This window comes from Rhamphochromis sp. 'chilingali' (genome assembly GCF_963969265.1).
Source record: "Rhamphochromis sp. 'chilingali' genome assembly, chromosome: 16".
Taxonomy (NCBI): domain Eukaryota; kingdom Metazoa; phylum Chordata; class Actinopteri; order Cichliformes; family Cichlidae; genus Rhamphochromis; species Rhamphochromis sp. 'chilingali'.
In genome coordinates this window covers 9,369,022-9,382,738 of record NC_137943.1, presented here as the reverse complement: position 1 = coordinate 9,382,738, position 13,717 = coordinate 9,369,022, and the positions used below count along the sequence as shown (strand labels likewise).

General features: G+C 40.8%; 2 protein-coding genes across 4 annotated transcripts in view; both read right to left on the bottom strand.

Annotated features, from left to right (window-relative positions):
- yme1l1b (YME1-like 1b) overlaps positions 1 to 5,084 on the bottom strand; it is a 7,530-nt gene extending 2,446 nt beyond the window's left edge. The window contains exons 1-14 of the mRNA XM_080907702.1: positions 4,927 to 5,084; positions 4,269 to 4,403; positions 3,978 to 4,155; positions 3,251 to 3,343; positions 2,688 to 2,797; positions 2,165 to 2,315; positions 2,000 to 2,083; positions 1,568 to 1,741; positions 1,329 to 1,481; positions 1,063 to 1,195; positions 797 to 859; positions 506 to 618; positions 264 to 419; positions 9 to 160 (exon numbers count right to left, since the gene is read on the bottom strand). Coding sequence (XP_080763828.1) covers positions 9 to 160; positions 264 to 419; positions 506 to 618; positions 797 to 859; positions 1,063 to 1,195; positions 1,329 to 1,481; positions 1,568 to 1,741; positions 2,000 to 2,083; positions 2,165 to 2,315; positions 2,688 to 2,797; positions 3,251 to 3,343; positions 3,978 to 4,155; positions 4,269 to 4,403; positions 4,927 to 4,959 — 1,728 coding nt within the window. The 5' untranslated portion in view covers positions 4,960 to 5,084. The remainder of the gene's footprint in view (positions 1 to 8; positions 161 to 263; positions 420 to 505; positions 619 to 796; positions 860 to 1,062; positions 1,196 to 1,328; positions 1,482 to 1,567; positions 1,742 to 1,999; positions 2,084 to 2,164; positions 2,316 to 2,687; positions 2,798 to 3,250; positions 3,344 to 3,977; positions 4,156 to 4,268; positions 4,404 to 4,926) is intronic.
- Positions 5,085 to 5,611: 527 nt separating this feature from the next.
- On the bottom strand, positions 5,612 to 12,890 carry LOC308383379 (acyl-CoA-binding domain-containing protein 5-B-like). Of its 3 annotated transcripts, none has more exons than XM_080861302.1 (14): positions 12,792 to 12,890; positions 12,405 to 12,526; positions 11,965 to 12,088; positions 11,684 to 11,756; positions 11,268 to 11,412; positions 10,478 to 10,516; positions 9,930 to 10,130; positions 8,662 to 8,880; positions 8,365 to 8,459; positions 8,081 to 8,261; positions 7,723 to 7,934; positions 7,466 to 7,516; positions 6,540 to 6,655; positions 5,612 to 6,426 (listed from the first exon to the last, which is right to left on the bottom strand). In XM_080861302.1, the coding sequence occupies exons 2-14, from the start codon at positions 12,508 to 12,510 to the stop codon at positions 6,414 to 6,416; spliced, it is 1,575 nt and encodes a 524-aa protein (XP_080717428.1). In that variant the 5' UTR covers positions 12,511 to 12,526; positions 12,792 to 12,890; the 3' UTR covers positions 5,612 to 6,413. The 3 variants fall into 3 exon arrangements, with proteins under 3 accessions (XP_080717428.1, XP_080717429.1, XP_080717430.1); XM_080861303.1 differs by having other exon boundaries at positions 12,405 to 12,496; positions 12,792 to 12,851; XM_080861304.1 differs by lacking the exons at positions 9,930 to 10,130; positions 10,478 to 10,516.
- Positions 12,891 to 13,717: the final 827 nt, after the last annotated feature.

Here is a 13,717-nt window from a genome sequence, read left to right as displayed (position 1 = left end):
TTCCTTACATGTCCCAGACTGGGGCCTCTGGGCATGATGGTAGCCTTGTTGATTGGCATCGCATCTTTGGTATAGAAAGCTACAATTGCATGGCCTGATTCGTGGTACGCCGTGATGCGCTTGTTCTTATCATCTATCTCTGCACTCCTTCTCTCTGGGCCTTGAGGAAAAACAAAGAAAAGACCACTGTTCACAGTGCTTGTTCAAAGGGGATCATCTGACTTTCGCGGTGTTGTACATCTTTACACCAAACTATCACTCACCCATGAGAATTTTGTCTTTAGCAAACTCCAGCTCCTTCATAGTGACCATGTCTTTGCCATCAACCGCTGCCTTTAGGGCTGCCTGGTTCACCAGATTTTCAAGGTCAGCACCAGAGAAGCCCACGGTGCCTCGGGCAATAATATTGGCCTCGATAGCTGCAGAAATAACAAACAACATCCATGTGGTTATGAAAGGGCATTATAATGAACCTATTCCTCATTAGCAGATTCTAATTTCTCACTTGGATCCACTTTGATCTTCTTTAGGTACCAGTTGAGAATTTCTGTGCGTCCTTTCACATCTGGTTTGGGCACAGTCACTTGCATGTCAAAACGCCCTGGGCGAATCAGGGCACTGCAAGGGTAAAAAGAGATGATAAAGTGCAAGCATATAACTTGAAACACAGCCCGGAGGGTTTAGCTCTTTTTTGTTTGTATTGCCAATTACAACTGATAGAATGAAGACTGTAAACTTTGACATTTCTAAAATGTGAGCAGTGATATTTTCGCTGGGAATAAGAGGCAAAACATACTTATCTAAAGCCTCCGGGAAGTTGGTTGCCCCGATGATGATCACCCCTTCATTTGGTTTAAACCTACAAATTAAGATTTCAAAAATTTAAATGACTCTCATTTAAACCTCAAAAAATATACAGTACCATCATTATGCCACCCAAACCAATCACAAAATCTATCATTCTGTTTGTAATAACACACAACATTTAGCTTTTTGAGAAATCATTTTAGCCGACTTGCTTCCTGAACATTCATAAATGTGAGTTTTGATTTTACAGATTACCCATCCATCTCAGCAAGAAGCTGGTTGATCGTCTGTCTGGAGTAAGGGTGCATAGGAGATTCTATCCTTTTCCCACCCACGCTGTCCAGTTCATCGATGAAAATCACACAGGGAGCGTTGGCTTTGGCCTCCCCTTAAGAAAAGCAGTCACCCAAAAACAAACATATCAAGCAATCAACTTTAAACTCTAAATTAACTAATACAAAAAAAAAAAAAAAGGATGCTAATAACTTTTTTTTTTTTTTTTTTTTTTTTAATAAACGCACTGAAGAGATTCCTGATGCGACTCGCTCCCACTCCAACGAACATTTCGTCAAACTCTGAGCCGGAGGCATAATAAAACGGTACGTCTGCCTCTCCTGCCACTGCTCTGGCCAGCAGGGTCTTTCCAGTCCCTGGAGGGCCCACAAGTAAAACTCCTAAATTAAAGAGAGAGGAGAAAATGAGTTTTGAAAGAGTAATGCCAGAGGTCACTGTGAATGTGCCACTGTGAAAAATAACCCACCTTTAGGCAGCTTTCCTCCCAAAGCTGTGAACTTTTGTGGGTTTTTAAGGAACTCCACCACTTCCTGCAGCTCATTCTTAGCTTCTTCGACCCCTTTCACATGCTCAAATGTCACATTTTTCATCTGCACAGGGTCCACGGCTGAGTCCAGGCCTGATGTGGTTCGGAACCGCACTGTCCAAAATGATTAGATTAAAGTTCGAAATCATGCGGCATGTCATGGTTAATCAACTCACACAGACAAACACATTACATGTTAGCCACATCACACAGCAGCACCACTGCAAATGGTTTAGTTGGGACAAGCTTGCTTAGCTTGCAAGTGTTTAGCTCTACTGTTAATATTTTAACTGATTATTAAAATATTAGTACTTTGGAGGCAAATTATTTTGAAACTAAGATCCAGTGTTTGGAGGGAAAGGGGGCCTTTACCCGATATGAAAGGTGTCTTCGAGATGCCATACAGCCCAACGAGAAGCAGCACCAGCAGGATTAGACGAGTCCTCCTAAGTGAGTCTGACGGTCAAACAAGAACATCAGCACAGTTTAATTCTGTATAATGATACAGAGTCTAGGTGTGTTTGTACTGAAACTTGCCTTGAGTTCGCTGTGTCAGGGCTTGAGCTTTCAGGAAACCCTCAGCGAAGCCCCTCTTGAACGCATCCTGCTGTCCATCAGGTATGTTCTTGTTCTTCACCATGCTGTCTAGACTTTCAACTTCTATCCCCTTGTCACGTGTGAGAAACCCCTGCAGTCCAAAGCAAGTCTGGTCAGTACTGCAATCTAAAAGCCTGCATCACTGTTACTCTTGCAAGAACCACCAGAGCCACAGGTTTTACAACTACAGGGACAAGATCAGCAAACCTCTTTCTAATATATATATATGAAAAAATATTTATTTGGTCATCAAGTTAAATTACAAGTCTGCAGGTGTCACAGACTAAACAGATATAAGCTGTCACACATTCCTCAAGTTTTGTGACTGTAAAAGGCAGGCTGTTTTTCATACTCGCTGTGCATTTTATCATGCACATTGATGACAGAAAGTATTAAAAATGTTATACACGTCCATAACATAAGGATTTGGCAATACATGCCAACCTTGTGAATAAACATGTACCTTCATAAAAGATGGCGTGAACCCTTCAGAGTCGGCAGGCCGTTCGAAAGCTGACTGCAGTCGTCTTGTTTTGCTCCTTAAAGTTTTAAAACCTCTGGTCTGAACCAACGCTGAAATAAATCATGCAGACATAAACATAGTAAAGTCATCAGCAACTTTATCAAAAACAGAGTCCAGTAAAATAGCTCTTATCAGTTATGTCAATGGGATGAACAAAATACAGGAAATACTTATAGATCTGAGCTCAGCCATAAACATCACTTAGAATTAACGCCTTTATAACAATTTCAAATAAACGTTTAAAAAGTTCCAGCAGGAGAGCTTGTATAGATGTTTCACAAGTGTATCTAATAAATTGGTCAGTGAGTGTAAATGTATATGTTGTTACAGCTAGAAGTACAACGCAAATGTAAGATATGCTTGCAATGACCCTGTCAGTAATGTCAGCCTGTCTTGCTTTCACATAAACATACAAACCAACTCAGATCATTTATTTGTTGTAACTCAATATGAAGTTAGAGTCTTTCATAAAATTATTGAACTACTTTGTAATCCATGGTTACCTGGCCGGTACTGGAGATCTGTACAGACAGACTGAAGTGGTGAAGGGTGCAGCCTTGAAAACACCGGTGTCGGCACGCGACTCCATGAGAAGCCTGGGGAGAGAGAACAAAGTATAAGTGTCGTTTAAATCACGAGGTAACTGCAGGGCAAACTGGCAGCAGATGCCTTACTGTCTCATTAAGGCCTCAGTCACACAAGCTTAGAGACCAGCTGGCAGTCATTTGGCAACTACTGGTCATAAGAGAAAAGTGTGCATTCATCAAAATGTTGCAAGTGGTTGCTGGCAGTCACCAGGCTTAGAGACCAGTCAGTGAGAAACCTGTAACCACAGAGGCTCACTTCCTTTAAGCAAGGGGGAAAAAATGCATTCCATGTTTGGCTGGCAAGTGGTTGCTGGAGATTGATGGGCGGGAAATTGGTTGCAAAGACATATATGGTGCTGCACGAAAAAGGTTATTTTGACTGCTTCGGTCACTAACAGGCTGCACAGTTGCTCAAAGTTTGCCTGGAAGATGAACTAAAAGTGATGGCACCAATCTGCTAGAAACCCAAGCATGAAGGTTTCTGATGCAACCGATTTCACCAGGGGAAAGTACATTTTTCCCTCGCAACCTGAAATTGCAATAGGGTTGCTAACTGGTTTGTCGGCCTGTGTGACAATCATTTAGTAGCTACACTAATCAATCTGATGTGAGATAGAGATATATTGAGATACATCTTCCTCACCATGCTTATTGTGGAAAAAGGAATGTGTGGAGAGATGCGAGGTCCTCCAGGCCGTCTGACCACCAAATGCAAGTGGTGCTTCCTGTGGGCTCAAGTGTGGCAACACACGAGTCACCAGCTCATCCAGCTGCTGCGTTCCCAGATCTGATAAACCCAGCTCCCGTAAATTCCACACAGACTGTAAACAAACAAAGTACATAGCTTTTTTTAATAACATTGAGCATGCAATGTTTTCGTTATTGCTCAGAACATTAAAGCAAGTGTCAGGATATGCACTTGTACAGCGAGTACCTCGGCACAGTGTAGTTCTGGGTCTGCAGCACGCTCCTTATGTTTTCTTGATTTGCAGGAGGCACTGCTGCTGCTCCCCACTGAGCTTTTCAGAGAGTGGAGGACGTTGATGAGGTGACTCAGGGGTACAGTCACCTGTGGTCATTGCAATCAGTTGGTGAATGACTAGCACGTTGTGAATATCAAAAGATACACTTACAAGCTGAAGGCTGCTCATATTGAGACTGGTGACGATGTAGACAGATTACGTTAACTAGCCGGTGTTGCAAAGTTGGATGGCATAAACAAACACAAACATAGCTACATATAGGCGATTGACAGATTAATTAATGACACATCGCTCAATGACGCAGTTTACTATTTGACACACAACTAAGGACACAGCGGAGACTGGGAAACTATCATTAACGCGCTAGCCAAAACTTCTCTCAACGACCCACGTTGCTTATTTTACTTTAACTACGGGAAAACAGCAGATAACTGGTGTGGCAACTTGTCCACCGATGTAAATGCACAGTTCAAAATAAACTACAACGAAAGACAGCAGGGGGAGTCATACAAACATGCTAAGGTTAAGCTAGCTTACTAGCACGTTCAAGTGAACCAAAAGAACAAGAGCGCTACTATTAGCTTGAGCTAACTTATCCTGCTTTCTTACCTGAGGCTGGACCGTCGTTGACAAGGAAAACATATTTAATTGTCACCTGTGCAAGACCCCAGTTAAGCTATATGCAAGTTATATGACTGTCCCTGAGAGTTAAAGGTCCGTGTTTGCGGCAAGAAGTGACAGCGGAAAATAACCCGGATATGACCTCCACCATGTTGTGACAAATTTTGTATCCCGGTCGAAATTTGACTCCCTTTTGTGGTCACGCTAAAGTACCTATTTATTTATTTATTTTTAAAGAAATGTCCACATTGTTTTGCCCAATCTTGAGATGGAAATGAATCAAGCATAACTTTCAACCACTAAAACTGATTTATCTGTTCCGGAATGAAAGCATATAACTGTAAAAAAACAAACAAAAGACATAATAGTAATACGCATAAAAGTAAACGCACTTTACGGGTTTTTTTCAGCTTTTGTAAAAAAGTAATTTTGAAAATTCGTGGATAATAACAATAACATATTTCAGCTTTTTTTTTTTTTAAATAGCTTGCACATTCTGGTGGATTAACCGCTACAGAAAAATACAAAAATATTTTAGTAACTACTCACCCTGATAAATAGAAATAAGAAAACACTCTTGGAAAAAACTCACAGCCTCTCAAATAAGCATCAACATCATTAAAAATTTGATTGTTCTAAGAATGTCTTTATTACATTTGCAATGTGCTTCATATGCTCATATTTTACAACTGTAAGCATTATCCTTACGTAAACCAAACAGTATTCTTCATTGTCTACTTAAAACTGGCAAGAAACAAGAATGTTTATATAGATATGTGGACTGTCTGCACTCTTCTCAGTTGTTTTTTTGTTTTTTGGTTACTATAGCAGTAAAGCTATAAAATAAATAGTCTGACACAAAAATAATAATGTTTCTCACATCAAGTGTGTTTTTGACTTTAAAAGAAACTCTCCTAAAATATGTATCTATTCAAGACAACACATATAAAAGACCAATGTCCTTGTAATTACATTACAGTACATGTAATGGAACACTCTAGTTTGAGGGGAAAAACTAATTAAAATATAAAATGTACAATAAATAACTGGGAATGAGAATCTCTAAAACTCTTTATCGCTTGAAGTCTACAGCTATTGCATGACAATGAACCGTGAATTAACTTCACAAGTTATGCAAAGGTTCTGGAAATCTCCTCGTCATATATAAGATCACCACCTCATGACAGACTAACTGGAGCAAAGAAACTGGGCCAGCACTGGTGATGCATAAATCAATCCCTTTTCTTAAATACCTCAAAAGTCTGCTTCAAGTTAAAACGCTACACTACATCGCCAAGTTTCCAACCATCCGTTCATCTAAAACAGCCTTTTAAATTTCTACCGATGCCTCATTGCACTCTGCATCTGATTTTAGCTCAAGAAAGCCACAAAACCCCCAAAAAGTGCATCGTTTTCATCCACAGTTCATCTTCTTTGATCGATGTTGATAGTTGCCAGTAGTAGTAATAGACAATTCACGGTATGTTGCTGTGAGGAGAAAAGCAGAAACTGAATTTTAGTTGTGTTTCATTGTGGTCATAAAACAAGAAGAGTCATCCCTCACAACAAACCCAAATTATCTCCAAGAGACTTTTTCTCACCTTCTCTTTCGTTGTAAGTAAAGGTGGACAAGCCAGTGGGTGATAAGAGGCCAGAGTGCGGTGAACACGACTGTGAGTGGGGAGAAGTCACAAGGCCACCACGATGGTCTCAGGAACTTAAAAGAAAAATCAGAAATAAAAAAACAAGAGGGATAAAGGCACTCTGATTTCCCAGTGGAACTGAAAAAAGCCTCTAACTTCCACTTTGAAACAGTTCAGAGAGCACAAGGACTGCTAAAACACTGTTTTAATACAACATAGTGACATCAGCAGGTTTTTATGACAACACACTGATCTCTGACCTTTGACCTATGACCTTGAAATTGCGTATTTTATTATCTTTGCACAGAATTGGCTGAAATCTTTGATTTCTGTGGACTGTGAAAACTTGAGATATTATGATATATTCACATGTGTGAAACTTTCTGGCATCATTGTGAGGTCGTAGGGCACTGTATTGAAAAAAACAAAAAGTGCTGTACAGCTCTGTCCATTCACCTTCATATCATATATTACTCACTATGGTTTACTGAATTGTTTTATTCAACGTTAACTTTAACCACGGGCACTAACAACGAAGGCTAAGGTCAAATGTTTAGCAAACCGAGGTACTCATGTCCTCAAGGCCTCGTATATTGTTGTGAAGTTTGAAGATGATTTATTAAAACAATGCAGGTAATATAAAGTTTTTACTGATTTTCACATTTTGTGTGACTTTGAGCTTGACCTGATTTTCACCAAAATTAAATCAGCTCGAGCTGTTACTGCTATCGACTGTCACACAAAATTTGAACATGATATGCTGAAAACTATGGATGCTAGAGTGCTAACAAACAAACAGACAGGCAAACAAACCACTCTTCAGGGAGAGTTTAATAACAGGTCATGCTTCATAGCTGAGAGCAAAAGAGCTTTTTAATGAGCACCTGTCTTGGTACAGTTACAGAGTCCCCCCGCCTTGGCAAAGATGATCTTGACTGAAAGAAAAGAAAACATGAAAATTAAAAAAAATGTTAAAGAAAACATCCTTAGAATCAGTGATTGTCTTGAAGGGAATGAAAATAAAATCAATTTAGAATTTGTCGATTTTAATTTAATTTTTTATGACTTAAAAAAGAGAAAAACTGTGACAAAAAGTTCCTTAATTGCACCTAAACAAGTGGCCACATGTCTGGTTGTTCACCTGTGACTTGGTCAGCTCCTCCAGAGCATGCAGCCTGTACAGCACATTGGCCATGTCGCACTGCAGTCTCAGCAGAGCAGTGGCTATTTGCTCATTGATGCTTCCCCTGGTAACACTGCCAGGATGCAGTCTGCTCGGTGACACACAGCAGCAGGTGGCATTTACGCTCACACATGGCTCAGCGCTGCAGGTAGCCCTCGGTAACTGAGAACCTGGAAGGAGAACCAGAATACATACAGACTTTATGGAATGGTAGGGAGGGTATCTCATTTATTTAAATGCTCAGGAGAATAAACGGGGGAATACATTGTGAGAGACTGCTAAATCGGGGATTCAGCATCATCTGCAGTAATCTCACCTCTCCCTGTTCTTGACAAGGAGCTGTTGTGTTTTCTTGGACTAATCCCTTCTTTAACATCTCCTGTGAGGACATGATCTTCTCCATCTATCAGGGTGGTGTTGCTCTCAAACCAGACATCCCTTTGCTTCAACGAGCCAGCTCCTGATCCCTGTGAGAGGCCTTTGGACGTGGACAGCCGCTTAGCAGGAAAATGAAGAGCATCATCACACTTTGTATGGACGAAATATGAATAGCTCATGCGATGGACTATTTTTATTTGGAAAGCATGTTTCGCACCACACCTCATCCGTGGCTAGGTGCTCCATGGAGTCACAGAACTCTTCATTATCTGAGTCAGTGGATCGGTGGTTCTTCTCAAGAATAGCATCGTTATGATCTAAGGCACAAAAAAAGAAAGAGAAGAGCATGTCCAGCATTGTAAATTGTGCCTAAAACCTACATTTTTAAATTACAGGCTAAAGAGAACTATACTGTACAATTTGACAGCAATTTACAGATGATGTCTTATCAGATATTTTGGTTTTCCATATCCAGCATGCAATCCAATACAGAATGTTAGCATTTCTATGTAATCTTACCAGTCAGATGTCCATTAACATGCATGTATGGGTTATACTGTACACTGGGCTCTAAGGTACATGCCAGCTCTTCCTCCTCCACATCGCTGTTGAGGGAGCTGTGCGTCCCGTTGGTGAAGGAGGACACACTGGGCTCCACACTGCTGCAGGAGCCTTTAGTGTCAGACAACCTCCACCTCTTGTCCTCCACCATTAACAGCCGTGGGTCAGGACTCCAGTCTGACATAACACAAAGACATGGACTATGGGAAAGAATTATGAAAATACTTTTTCTTTATCTGATAGAAATGCTGTGTATTATTTATACGTTTTTCCTTATTTTCTGTGATATGTAATAATAATGGATTGCATTTATATAGCGCTTTTCGGGACCCTCAAAGCGCTTTACAATTCCACTGGTGAATGGCCTGGCCGGTGGCCTGTATTTGTACAGCGCTTTACTAATCCCTAAGGACCCCAAAGTGTGGAGGCAAGCTACAGTTGTAGCCACAGCTGCCCTGGGGCAGACTGACAGAGGTGAGGCTGCCATATCGTGCCATCGGCCCCTCTGGCCATCACCAGTAGGCGGCAGGTGAAGTTACTTTCCCAAGGACACAACGACCGAGACTGTCCGAGCCGGGGCTCAAACCGGCAACCTTCCAATTACAAGACGAACTGCCAACTCTTGAGCCACGATCGGCCCACATATATACCTACTGTGACAATGGTGGGTAATCATATTAACACCAAAAATGTCTTAATATGATCAGTACAAACCTCCGCTCACTTCATGGTGTTTATGAGGGGCAGCCAATCAGAAAACGTTGACTTACAGTGAAGGGGATGGGAGATATAATGGTTTCAGACTGAGGGTTACACCGAGGCACGCAATAAATATTATGTAGATCTGTGAATCGTGCAAAGCTATTATAACCTAGTCGTCTTGAGTTTAAAACTAAAAATATGGAACTGGAAAAATCCCATCCACGTGTGTCTTGCATCCTTTAAATATTCAACATTTCATGATTTTTTTGTATTTTTCCTGGAAAGAAAAGGGGGAAAAAATTCCCAAAAAATCTCAGCTAATGGTCTTATCTAATACTTGGCAAAAAGGGTTTATGGGATCCCAAAGAGAAGACTTAATAGCTGCACTGATTTCCTGCTAAACTCATTAAAACAGGCAAACACATAAGGAAAGTTAGGAGAGAAGCAATTATTTGGCTGTATGTTGCCTCTACAACAACACAAACCAGCACCTCTGTCAGCCCATGACCCAAACTACACTGTACCTCTTTCCTCCTCCTTGTCTTCATGGTCCGCATTGTGTCCTTCATCCCCATTTTCCTCTTCCTCACTTCTCCTCCATTCACTACTTCCCTCATTTCTCTCCACGCCACTATTCTCCTCGCTACTGACACTCAAGTCTCGAGCACTGTTGTCGTTTTCGTTTTCGTGGAGGTTCTGAATATCATCCCACAGATCCCCATACCCTGAACAGTGAGGGAAATGCTGTTGATTAATTCAAAAATTGCATATAGATGCACAGCAAAAATCTGCACAACAGAAAAGCCACACAGGAAACTTGACATCACTTCACGGGGTCTGCACACTGTAACAACGCCACAATGCGAGCCAACAGACCAACACGCCTTACCACAGCACATACTAGACATGACAAAAAAGCACAAGAAAATCTGCTCTAATTTTTTATTTTTTTACAGCTCATACAGCTTAATGCAGAGACGATTTTCACTCAGCTGCAACAGCAATGAAAGCAACGTAACTAAACTAAAAAACTCTATCAAGTCTACAGCCATCGCAAACACCAAGGACTTGCCTTCCATTGTTGGCTTCTTAAAAGGTTTAACCAGCTCATCTAGGGATAAAAAAAACATGTAAGACATGCATTAAGAAAAAAAAAGATCACCATATCACCCCATCTGAGCAGCGCTGCTATCACCTGCAGGCTACTGTGTTTTCATTTCCTTTGACGTGCCTTCACATGTGGACTAAAAGCCACACGAAACCCCTCAAAACATTTACAGTCACTTAGCAACAGGGTCATTACAATGTTTAGCAGATAGATGAGTGTTTCAAAATCGATACTGGGAAAATGAGAGAGAGCACCATCACAAATTTTCGATATGACATTAACAGAAACTTGTTCGTTATTTGGCTTTCAGTACATATCACATTGAAGTTGGATGAAAATGTATTTAGATTTAATCTCTGTGAAAGCTCTTGTTTTAAAGAAAATCAAGTGTGTGTGTATGAGAAGCTGTAAACTAAATATATGCCTAATATATGCAAAACGTTGGTTTCTACAGGCCTCCAAATCTGCTGTCAGAGGCCGACAGCCAAACATTTTAGGGACTGCAAGCATCCATCACTTTATATGAACTTTAATTGATAGTCCACAGTCACGGAGCCGCCAAACCAGACACTTACCTTAAAGATGTGAAGGATCCAGCTCAACTAGTTTTCTAGATAACGGAATTTGACTGAATTTATTTATTTTGCAAAATTTGATGAATTGAGATGGAATGCCGTCATGTCATGACACCATACTGATCAGAAACACGACAACTTGAGAATACTCCATAGGCATGTTTCCAGGCTTGCTTTACCCGCATGTTGTGCAAAGGGCCTGGTGAAGGGTCTCCTGTCCACCTCATTTTCTTCAGCCTCCTCTCCCTCTACCTCTGTGTAGAAATTTCCCAGCATCTGTACCAGGTCAGACACATCTTCTGAAATTGGCACAGTCTCCAGAATCTGAAAACACACATACAAATTTGATAAATCAACAGAAAGGCTCTTTTGATTCGGGAGCATTATGGTACAAATGCATGCAAGTTGAGGCAAACAACAGTGCCAATAAGATACTTTACATTTTGCAAGAGAAGAGTTGTTTAACACATCCCTCGACTAAATGCCCGCGCTTTTCTGAGCACGCCAAGTCATTTATTCAAAGCATGATGCCACGAGTGTTTATTATTCTGCGTGCTGCTTCTATTCAGCCCCAGTTTTGCCTGAAAGGACTTACCAGCTGGATGTTCTCAATATAACTCTTCATGGCTTCCTCCTTTGTCATATTTCCTAAAGAGCTCCATGCATCCCTGAGAACACAAAGTCATAGTTCAAAATCAACTGAGGCTGTGAAGTTGAAGTATTTTCTGTGTTTGTGCAACAGTATACGGGGGAGAACTAAGTGCATTTGGCTCCATAGTAAAATAGCCATGCAGTGGCCATACGTGCCACAGGGGAGGGACCCCGATAGTAAAAACTAGTTGGGGTATTATGGGTCCATATTAGAAATGCATATACCATTTAGCTTTTCCATGGGTGTCCCAGAAGCCGGTTGGTCTGGAAATGTTGCACGGCCCCATAGTGGCCTGCTTATGGTAACTGTAGAACATCAGCATCATGTCATCAGATGGCTGAAAAGTACCTAAAAAAATAAGGAAACAACAGAAAGGCAAGCTCAGGCTTTGTGTGCAGTAAACCAGTAACACACAATGTGGCAAAGATGCATGAAGTGTCTGATTCGGTTAATCAGCTCTCATCCCTGTAGCAGCTTTGGGGTCAGCCAAGTGTGAGTGACAGCTCTTAAGTGCAACACATGTAGGTCAATCACACAGAGGGAACAAACAAGCCCAGTGAGGACAGATTTTACACTCCACAGCTGATCATTGAGCACTCGAGTTCAACCATTTTCTACTTATTTTCCCACACGGGCTCTATGGCAGATTTTAATAAGTCATCACCTTCTTCGGGCAAACTCCGGACCACTTTAACTGCCGCAGCAAATTTCGCCTCCAGGCTGTGCTTGTCCTCCTCCTGCGCCATGCCGAGTCCACTGAAGGATGACATGAAGGAGTCCTCACATCTTGAGCAAGAAATTGAAGCAATTAATGAAAAAAAAAAAAAAAATCAGAAAGAGCTGAAGGGAGGGGGTGACACAGTTTGTTCACCACTGCACCTTGCTGGCACCTGTCCTGTATTTGTAAAAGGCCAGCTGCTTTCTCTCTAATCTGGGATTTTGAGATGAAATTGTTCTATAAAATTACCCTCGTCGTTTTTTTTCGTTCAGCGATAACAGACTATATTCTCCGAGTGAAATGCATTTTTCTGTGGTTCATTTGCTCACTCACCATCAAGTTCACATTGGCCGGTAAGATAATTATTTCATTAGCCCGGTGTCTGTCTGCAATATGCAGCAAAAAAGCCAATCTGCTCCGGTCAAGGATGAGCCAAACACGCAACGTTTGAGCCTTAAACACGTCTGGGTGATGTAGTTTTATTCAGTAAAAAAAACTGCAGATAGTAGTGCACATCTCAACGCTTAAGCATTCAAATCCCACAAACCTCTCTGAGCGGAGCTTTAAACCGAAGTGGTGAGTGGGAAATGTAGGAATCTGCGTCTAGGTCTCTTTTTTGTCCAGGCAGCAAAAGAAAATAGTTCTCTTTCTCTTTTCTTAAAATTAAACTAAACCTATAAAGGATATTGTCAATGCTGATGATTCAATAAGACACGTTCTGTTATTTTGTAAACACATCAGATTAGAGTTTTATAGCGCCTATTCCCAGACTGTCTTGTAGAATTTAAGCTATATATTTTTATTTTTATGTGCTCCAGATAAAAATATTTCTATATTTTTCATAGGCCTGTTTTTAAATTAGTGTTTGATGGATGTTAATGTTGCAAAATGGGTTGATAATGGTGATGTATAAACAAAATATATTAATTTCAAGCTAACGCTGTTTCTCTTTGACTGTTTGTGTGTGTGAGGAAAGAAGAATTTAAAGATGTGACACGTGTCTACATGAGACCTTATAACCTTATTAATAATATATAATAATATGTTAATATATTGTAGTTAAATACAAGCTAAAATCAACTATTCGCAATCATTGTGTTATTAGCTATACCATGTAAAATACCGCTAAATAAAACGATGTATTATTTTATCAGCGTTTATAAGCGATATTACTAATGCCATCGCAGTAAAATGCCATTGGGCAACGGCTCCTCTCCCTCGGCCTCTCAGCCAATCAGCTCTCACCGCTTATAACGTAA